The 10317-nt window shown below is 36.4% G+C and overlaps 2 protein-coding genes across 2 annotated transcripts; both read right to left on the bottom strand.

Annotated features, from left to right (window-relative positions):
- Nucleotides 1-7: 7 nt before the first annotated feature.
- On the bottom strand, nucleotides 8-3204 carry LOC149901253 (arylphorin subunit alpha-like). The gene is made up of 5 exons (XM_090111342.1): nucleotides 3102-3204; nucleotides 2641-2774; nucleotides 1583-2407; nucleotides 1086-1252; nucleotides 8-929 (listed from the first exon to the last, which is right to left on the bottom strand). The coding sequence occupies exons 1-5, from the start codon at nucleotides 3199-3201 to the stop codon at nucleotides 56-58; spliced, it is 2100 nt and encodes a 699-aa protein (XP_089967468.1). The 5' UTR covers nucleotides 3202-3204; the 3' UTR covers nucleotides 8-55.
- Nucleotides 3205-4887: 1683 nt separating this feature from the next.
- On the bottom strand, nucleotides 4888-10060 carry LOC149901252 (arylphorin subunit alpha-like). The gene is made up of 5 exons (XM_090111687.1): nucleotides 9961-10060; nucleotides 9510-9643; nucleotides 8461-9285; nucleotides 8194-8360; nucleotides 4888-5851 (listed from the first exon to the last, which is right to left on the bottom strand). Exons 1-5 carry the CDS (start codon nucleotides 10058-10060, stop codon nucleotides 4960-4962), a joined length of 2118 nt encoding a protein of 705 aa, XP_089967813.1. The 3' UTR covers nucleotides 4888-4959.
- Between the last annotated feature and the right edge of the window lie 257 nt (nucleotides 10061-10317).

The following is a 10317-nucleotide window of genomic DNA, read 5'->3' as shown; positions in this document are numbered from 1 at the left end:
ATACATTAAATAAAAATTGAAATAATAATAATATAAATCACTTTTCTCTCTCCTTTTAGTGTTTATTAACTTTGATAAGAGGAATGGTGTTACAAGGGTAGAGCTCTCCCTCGTGGTACACGTGGACATCCTCGAAGAACATGTTGGGTTGCTTGAAGTAGACCTCGTTGACTGGGCGGTCCAGAGGGTAGCCCAGAGGCTTGTTGTCGTTGGAGAATACCTTGATGGATTCGACTTGCTTTGCAGACTGTTGGTAGGGGTAGGCAACGACGAAGATCTGGAATGGATAACCTCCCTTGTTACCCTTAGGCAGAACAAGACGTTCTGGGAATGCACCAGGCTTAACAGACATGTCGACGGGTACTTTGCCTTCTCCAAGCATCTTGAGTACTTCGCGGACGGGGGCGGAGTCTTGCTTTACGTAGTAGAAGTCAGAGGATTTACGCTCAATCTTGTTTTGTCCCTTGCTAAGCTTCTGCACGAACCAGTCCAACTCAACGAAGTTCATCCAGTTGTCTTCAAGAGAGATGGGATAACCTTGGCTGTTGTATTTAGGCCCAAGGAAGATCTTGAATACGGCTTCGTCTTCAACATCAGATTTAACATCCACGAATACGGAGAACGATTTGTGGTTAAGACGTGGTTGGCGGACAACAAAGAAGGGGAAGTTGCTAGATTTCAGTTCCTCTTGGCTTAAGCAAACAGCGTTGTTTACATCGAAATCGTAGTAGTCAAAGTAAGTGACCAGTTTGTCGACCTTAACGTCGTTGATCTTGACTCCAGCGTAGTGAAGAACTTCTTGGGTGTATGGAACCAGGGATTTTTTGAACTCGATAAAGTATTTTAAGATTTTTCTGTAAAGCTGGTAGAATACTGGGTCACGAAGAGATGTTTGGTAGAAGTCCAATGCACTTGGGAGGAAGTTGTATCTGAAAATGGTTAATAGGGTTAATATTACAATCCTTATTCACTCATTTTTTATTACTGTTTTAAAAATAATGTTTATATATAAATACTATTTTAAAATTATTATTTACTTTAGAATTAGCACGTGATGATTTTGTATCAATAGCTTAATTACTTACTTTTCAAAAGATTGAGGAGCAGCACCCAAAATGTAACGAGCGATTCCTTCATAACTGTATGGATATTTCCAGGGACCAATTTTAGCGACAAAGTCAGCATTGCCTTGCCAGAAGTTTCCAACAAAGTTGACAGATTTGACTTCTTGTTTTTCGGCTTCCATGTTGTACTGTTAAACAGAAAATAAATATCTAAGTATCCATACTAATATTATAAATGCGAAAGTAACTCTGTCTGTCTGTCTGTTACTTAATCACGCCTAAACTACTGAACCAATTTTCATGAAATTTGATATGGAGACATTTTGATACCCGAGAAAGGACATAGACTACTTTGTATCACGGGAAAATGACACAATCCCGGAAATCCCACGGGAACGGGAACGGGAACTATGCGGGTTTTTCTTTGACTGCGCGGGCGAAGCCGCGGGCGGAAACCTAGTTTTAAATAAATTCGTTATTTCTCAATAATATTTTCATTTAATTAATGCAATATTTACCTTGAATTGGCCTTCTTGGACGAACTGAATGAAGCTCTGTTCGTAAGCTTTAAGCATTTGCAGTTCCTTGACTTGGGATTCGTAAGGAATTTGGTAGTATTTAGGTCTTTGAATAAAGTTGTTGTAGTATTTCATCATTGGCCTGTAACCAGGTACAATTTGCTTGTCCCATGAGAATTCAGGAATTTCACCAATACCGTTTGATAGACGCTCAAGGTAGTAGCGAGCCAAGAGTTGTTGGTAGAAGTAGTAGTAGATCTCGCCACGGTGTTCCTTCAGAGCGGGCTGTACGTCGCTCTCCAACCAGAATGGGAAGAAAGCGTGGAAGTAGTAGTAGTAAGCGTTAAGACCTATATCATCAGTGAAGTATGAAATCTTGTGTTCTTCACCAGTGTAGGAGAAGTAGTTAGAGTAGCGAACGTAGAAGACGTATTTGTCGTTTTCTTGGACAACATCGTATTCGGATCCGAATTCAACTGGGTTGATGCCTTTTTCCATCCTGACGCGGTTGATTTTGTTCCAAACATCAACGTTGGTGAAGAGTTCAGGGTAGGATTCATAAGGAGCTGGGAGAACAACTCCCTTTGTGTCGGGACGGTGGAGCACAGCAATGTAGTAAGCATACAAGAATTGGCCTTCGTTCAAGTAGACGCGGGCAAAAGCGGCAGTCTTGTAGAAGACATCGAAGTCCTTAGCGTAGTAAAACACGTGGAACAAAGCTACGGCTTCTTGTTTGGATTTCTCGTTGAAGATCGAGAAAGGAATGTTCTTGGGGAGGAATCCCACTTTCCATAAGTTCAAGAATTCTTGAACAGCTTTTTGGTTCTGAAATGTACAAAAAAAAGTGAGTTTAACATTTAAAAAATCCAAAAATATTAGAATTAATAACATAATATGTATCATGTTTTCTTGAGGTGAGCATAAATTTAATTTATTTTACATAGTATTTCATTTCCTTAAATCTGTATTACAAAACAGAAAAGTAGAGTATTTTTATAAGTAGGCACGTTAATTTTAAAACTTTGAATGTTGTTTGCCAATATACCATTTTTACTCACAGTGTAATCACCAATGTGTGCTTCAATGTCATAGTCCTTTCCGATTTTGTAGTATTCAGCTTCAGGGTTCAGTTGGCTGCTGTGGTACAGAAGCTTCAAAAGTTGTTGTTGCCTCACAACGAAGTCATTGTCAACTGTTAACAATGAAAATGGCAATTTTGAACTAAAAATCGGTATTATATTATTTTTAGAGACATTATGAATTTATATTGAATTTATTATGGAGTATGGAATTTATATAATTTAAAATCTATGACAATTTAGAGACTTTAACAATAGATATATAAATATTATATAAATATTCGATAGCGAATTTTACAAACACTATAACAAAAACAAGTATTACGTACATACAAAAGCAGAGGGTAACAATAGGTTAATAATTAAGGTCAATTAAAAAATTAATAAAGTGAATATTAAAAACTACATCATTGATCATTTAAGACAGAGAAATATATTACCTTTCTTCACCTTGTAGTCGACAGAGGATTTCTGTGGGACTACAATGCTCCCGGCCAAAGCCAGGGCCACCAAACTCGCTAGGACCAAGACAGTCTTCATGGTTGCCAGACCGAACGGTAACTGTGCCTTATCCTTCAGAAGATGCACTTTTTATACTAAATGCAGCTGCTCCTTATCTCATGAATAATATTTAGAGTTATTCTTTATCGGATATTAAAATTTATTTATGTCGTTAGAGGTGCCGATTAAAGATTTGTTTATTAAAAAAACGAGAACTTAAATACGATATTTTTATATTTAAATGCTTTTGATATTAATTGGGAAAATAGTTCTGCATCTAAATAAAATATCTGACAATTTTTAACATAACGAAGTAGACGAATTTAAGAAAGCATTATAATTATTATCTGCCTACTTGTATTAAGCATAACAGCTTTAAATGCTTCAGAAACTGTAAAAAACATAAAAGTACAACAGTGAAATCTGCCAACCCACACTTGGGCATCGTATATTATTTTCTTTTTCCCGGACCATACATAGATATAAGCAGGTTTTGATAAGATTCATTTTTTCATAAGATTCAAATGGGACCCATAACCATCATAAAAAATCTACAAAATTGTTTTAAGTTATATTAAATGAAGTTACATAAATACACAAGCAGAAAGCATTTAAATGACGGACTACTTAATTTTTTAAATTGATGAAAGGATAATAATTTTGGAAAAATTACATCATTATTGTCTTTTAATTTATTATCGACATCTGTGATAACGTATTGTGTGTACATCTGTGATATCATTCTACACCTTCATAAACTGTTACTTAGAGAATTTTATCACTAACCTTTTGAACTTATTAAATTTATTTAAAACTTATTATATTTATTTATGATTCGTTTTTTATTTTTTTATCATTTATTAGGGTTCCGTACCGAAAGGGTAAAACAGGACTCTTTTAACTTACGTGTGCGAATTTTATTATAATCGGTTAAGTGGTTTAGGAGTCCATTGAGGACAAACATTGTGACACGAGCATAGAAATCTAAATAACAAGACACTATAGAAGTGCTATAATGTCATAAATAATATGAAAACCACTGTCACCAAAATCAACACATTTAAACCGACAGCTAAACAGTATACACAAGTAAACTATGCCTTTTATTGGACAGCTTCATTTTAGTGAAAAATAAGTTTAAAAAAAATGACAGCATTTTATTAAGTACCCTAACGCACAGTTTTACGGCTTATTTTCGAATAACATCCCCAGGTACATGAGATGTTTTGTTTCTTTTTGCTCAGAAAAATACAAATTCGAAAAAATTCGACTTTTCGACAACAGAGGGCGTTAATTTTCAATAGATATAACTTTGAACCTAAACACATACAAATAAGGTTAAAATTTGTGTTAAACGTGATAATAAGAACGGTCGACTGTGTCATCTATTGTTATTTAGATTACTATGGTGACATTCGTATTACTTGTAAATATTCTTTAATTTTAAGGAGAACGGCATTATTTCTAAAAAAAAATAATTACCGATTAAATTTTATTCCTTTATTAGTATAGCAGGATGAATTTCCGCAATGAAAAATGCTGAAACACACTATGTTTACACACGCACGTCTCGAGAGCAACTTGGAAGTCACCTGAGTGGCGACAAGGTCACGCGTGCTTACGACTTCTAGTGTATTGTTATTTAGATTTATATGGACACGAGATTTATATATATAAAGAATTATGTGAATTAGGATAAAATAAATTAAAATATAAATAGTTAAATATTGTTTTATTTATACATACATTAAATAAAAATTGAAATAATAATAAAATAAATCACTTTTATCTCTCCTTTTAGTGTTTGTTAACTTCGTTATGATGAATGGTATAGTAAGGAACATTGTACTCATAAGCGTAGAGCTCTCCCTCGTGGTACACGTGGACATCCTCGAAGAACATGTTGGGTTGTTTGAAGTAGACCTCGTTGACTGGGCGGTCCAGAGGGTAGCCCAGAGGCTTGTTGTCGTTGGCAAATACCTTGATGGATTCGACTTGCTTAGCAGACTGTTGGTAGGGATAGGCAACGACGAAGATCTGGAATGGATAACCCCCCTTGTTACCCTTAGGCAGAACAAGACGTTCTGGGAAAGCACCAGGCTTAACAGACATGTCAACGGGTACTTTGCCTTCTCCAAGCATCTTGAGTACTTCGCGGACGGGGGCGGAGTCTTGCCTTACGTAGTAGAAGTCAGAGGATTTACGCTCAATCTTGTTTTGTCCCTTGCTAAGCTTCTGCACGAACCAGTCCAACTCAACGAAGTTCATCCAGTTGTCTTCAAGAGAGATGGGATAACCTTGGCTGTTGTATTTAGGTCCAAGGAAGATCTTGAATACGGCTTCGCTTTCAACATCAGATTTAACATCAACGGATACGGAGAACGGTTTGTGGTTAAGACGTGGTTGGCGGACAGCATAGAAGGGGAAGTTGCTAGATTTCAGTTCCTCTTGGCTTAAGCAAACGGCGTTGTTTACATCAAAATCGTAGTAGTCAAAGTAGGTGACCAGTTTGTCGACCTTAACGTCGTTGATCTTGACTCCAACGTAGTGAAGAACTTCTTGGGTGTATGGAACCAGGTATTTTTTGAACTCGATAAAATATTTTAAGATCTTGCTGTAAAGCTGGTAGAAGACTGGGTCACGAAGAGATGTTTGGTAGAAGTCCAGTGCACTTGGGAGGAAGTTGTATCTGAAAATGGTTAAAAGGGTTAATATTACAATTCTTATTCACTCATTTTTTATTACTGTTTTATAAATAATGTTTATATATCTATGTTTATATATCGATCTGCTGAGTACGGTATCTTTGGGTACGCAGACGATAGCACTATTGTGGGGAGATACGCATCCAGCGCGCGAGCCAGTGCGGCACAAATCCAGTCGCTACGGTAGGCCATGGTTGAATGCATGAACAGGTTGTCTCCAAGCTAGTGTCTCTATTCTCCGCAAAACGGAGTCCATTCAACCTGACTCCGTCCTTCCAAGGTGTATCCGTGCCGATAACTGATCGCCTCGAGCTTCTTGGAATACATTGAATCCAAAGCCCAAGTAGCCTCGAAAACGCTTGGTATACTGGCGAAGGTGAGGCAGTATTTAAGTCTGGGACAGTTACTCAATCTCTACCAACACTAGTTCGTTCGTGCATGGAATACTGCTCTCACCTCTGGGATGGATCTGCCAAGTACCAGCTGGAGACGCTTGAGGCGATAGAGAGGCGTGCCAAGAGGCTCATAAACGACGATTTTTTAGTAGGCAAAAAACTCAAAAGCCTCACTCATCGCCGCTGAGTGACAAGTCTATCGGTTTTTTACAGGATACACTTTGGAGAGTGCGCTGCGTAATTGCACGACCTAATTCCGCCATCCCTGTTGAGTGAACAGGTACATTCTAGGGTAGCACGCTCCATCTTAGGCCACACCTCAGCTTACCATCAGGCGAAATCGTGGCCAAGCGCTCCCCTATCGCAGCATAAAAAAAATATATATAAATACTATTTTAAAATTCTTATTTATTTTGGAACTAGCTATCCCGGCGAACTTTGTACCACCCTGTCAATGAATGTTGTATTGCCTTTTAGCTGAACTAATTTAGGCTTTGATGAACATAATACAACGATACAAAATAAATATTTATATAGATTGATATGTAATAGTATTTTATGTTATTACTTCAAACACGTCTCAGAGAAAAATGATTGAATTTTAATAAGTTGTGCAGCATGGATTAACTCTTTTCATTCTTTAACTGTTATCGACCACGCTACCGTTTCATTTCACTTTAGTTGTGATAATAATTCTATCATTATCATTGGGCGATCGACGCTGATACAGTGGGTAACCATCGTTGCCTGTGATGGTCTCTGCCATCAATCTTCGTGGATACCTTTTGGTACACTTGCTGTCAACCATGCATGGTATTTGGTGGTTGATGGTTTCACACGATCCATGAATCATATTCGTGATAACAACGTCATGTCGGTCTGGTTCGGTTTCAGGATTAGCAATCCCCACACATATTATCATATATTTCATCATCATATATTTTACCTGACCGAATTCTTTCGACTAACCAAATTAAATGTGTGCATGCTGCAAGCCAGATTTTCGTCATTCGATTGAATACATCTATCATTGAATAATCCCAAAGATATGTTCCTTTAATGTAACTCGGCAGTGATCGGATTTTTTGCTTGAAAACACGTGTGGTGATGTCGTGCCGATCACTTGATATTTGTCCGGGAAGCAACAGTTGAATAATTTCCATCTATTTCGAATTACATATAAATGTAATGAATAGATCTGGCCGACCATAATGACGAACAAATTATTATGTCATTGCATCTTGCACATATTTACTTGGGCTACCTGTGTATGTCGCCGGTAAAATAATCAATAGACCAACATTTTTTGCATCTTCTTCTGTGCTAATTGCATGGCATAAATGGATGCAATCTTCAAAACACAATTTAACTTGTTTATAGCTACGCAATATTGTTAACGCAGTCGACGAAATCGCAACAAATAATTGGAATTTTTATATTTTTATAGAATTTTTTAAGAATTAATCGAACTAATCCTCTTGGTTAGTTCCCCCACCAAAAATACCTAATCAATTTCTGAAAGCACGTGTAAACACAAATATTTGAGGAGTTTTTATGTATCTGCTTTAATTGCACTTCAGTAATTGATTTAAAAAAAATACAGACGATAGTTTATAAACCCTGTTTTACTTTTTAATTATTTTACACGAAATATATTTTTGAACGCATGAATGTCAAACAATATTTACCGTATTTGACAGGATTGACAACTAATGATTTACATGTACGAAAATCAAAATTTTTGGAAAATGTTTATTGATCTAGTTTTTGTTGATTTTAGAATTTATTCTGCTATTCTGCGCGGAGACAAATCCAACAAATCTAAAACCATGAAAATTGGTTCAGCAGATCTCGAGTTATAACTGTTGGAACATACAAAAAAAAATATTTATATAGATTAGCACGTGATGATCAATAACTTAATTACTTACTTTTCAAAAGATTGAGGAGCAGCACTCAAAACGTAACGAGCGATTCCTTCATAACTGTATGGATATTTCCAGGGACCAATTTTAGCGACAAAGTCAGCATTGCCTTGCCAGAAGTTTCCAACGAAGTTGACTGATTTGACGTCTTGTTTTTCGGCTTGCATGTTGTACTGTTAAACAGAAAATAAGTATAATAAATATCTAAGTATTTTAAATAAATTCATTATTTCTTTATAATACTTTCATTTAACTAATGCAATACATATTTACCTTGAATTGTCCTTCTTGGACGTACTGAATGAAGCTCTGTTCGTAAGCTTCAAGCACTTGCAGTTCCTTGACTTGGGATTCGTAAGGAATTTGGTAGTATTTAGGTCTCTGAACAAAGTTGTTGTAGTATTTCATCATGGGCCTGTAACCAGGTACAATTTGCTTGTCCCATGAAAATTCAGGAATTTCACCAATACCGTTTGATAGACGCTCAAGGTAGTAGCGAGCCAAGAGTTGTTGGTAGAAGTAGTAGTAGATCTCGCCACGGTGTTCCTTCAGGACGGGCTGTACGTCGCTCTCCAACCAGAATGGGAAGAAAGCGTGGAAATAGTAGTAGTAAGCGTTAAGACCAATATCTTCAGTGAAGTATGAAATCTTGTGTTCTTCACCAGGGTAGGTGAAGTAGTCAGAGTAGTTAGCGTAGAAGACGTATTTGTCGTTTTCTTGGACAACACCGTATTCGGATCCGAATTCAACTGGGTTGATGCCTTTTTCCATCCTGACGCGATTGATTTTGTACCAAACATCAACGTTGGTGAAGAGTTCAGGGTAGGATTCATAAGGAGCTGGGAGAACAACTCCCTTTGTGTCGGGACGGTGGAGCACAGCAATGTAGTAAGCATACAAGAATTGGCCTTCGTTCAAGTAGACGCGGGCAAAAGCGGCAGTCTTGTAGAAGACGTCGAAGTCCTTAGCGTAGTAAAATACGTGGAACAAAGCTACGGCTTCTTGTTTGGATTTCTCGTTGAAGATCGAGAAAGGAATGTTCTTAGGGAGGAATCCCACTTTCCATAAGTTCAAGAATTCTTGAACAGCTTTTTGGTTCTGAAATGTACGAAAATAAGTGAGTTAAACATTTAAAAAATCCGAAATAAGAGATTAATAATATAATATTATGTATCGTGTTTTCTTGAGGTGAGCATAAATTTAATTTATTTTAATACATAGTATCTATTTAATTTCCTTAAATCTGTATTACAAAACAGAAAAGCAGGCACGTTAATTTTAAAACTGTGAATGTAGTTTGCCAATAAACCATATTTACTCACAGTGTAATCACCAATGTGTGCTTCAATGTCATAGTCCTTTCCGATTTTGTAGTATTCAGCTTCAGGGTTCAGTTGGCTGCTGTGGTACAGAAGCTTCAAAAGTTGTTGTTGCCTCACAACGAAGTCATTGTCAACTGTTAACAATGAAAATGGCAATTTTGAACTAAAAATCGGTATTATATTATTTTTAGAGACATTATGAATTTATATTGAATTTATTATGGAGTATGGAATTTATATAATTAAAAATCTATGACAATTTAGAGATTTAAACACAACAAAAATGTATTTAAAGATGCGAATTTTACAAACTCTTTAACAAAAACAAGTATTACCTACATACAAAAGCAGAGTGTAATCAATAGGTTAATAATTAAGGTTTATTTAAAAATGAATAAAGTGAATATTAAAAACTACATCATTGATCATATAAGACAGAGAAATATATTACCTTTCTTCACCTTGTAGTCGACAGAAGATTTCTGTGGGACTACAATGCTCCCGGCTAAAGCCAGGGCCACCAAACTCGCTAGGACCAAGACAGTCTTCATGGTTGCCAGACCGAACGGTAACTGTGCCTTATCCCTCAGAAGATGCACTTTTTATACTAAATGCAGGTGCTCCTTATCTCATGCAGATATGTATAATACTTGGGGTTATTCTTTATCGGATATTAAAATTTATTTATATCGTGAGAGGTGCCGATTAAAGATTTGTTTATGAAAGAACGAGAACTTAAATACGATATTTTTTTATTAAAATGCATTTGATATTAATTGGGAAAATAGTTCTGGAAGTTTCGAAAAAT

This window comes from Colias eurytheme, chromosome 17 (assembly GCF_061535395.1).
Source record: "Colias eurytheme isolate Ceu_HAF_F1 chromosome 17, ilColEury1 Martin Lab GWU primary, whole genome shotgun sequence".
Lineage (NCBI taxonomy): Eukaryota > Metazoa > Arthropoda > Insecta > Lepidoptera > Pieridae > Colias > Colias eurytheme.
This window is presented reverse-complemented; position numbering and strand designations above follow the sequence as displayed.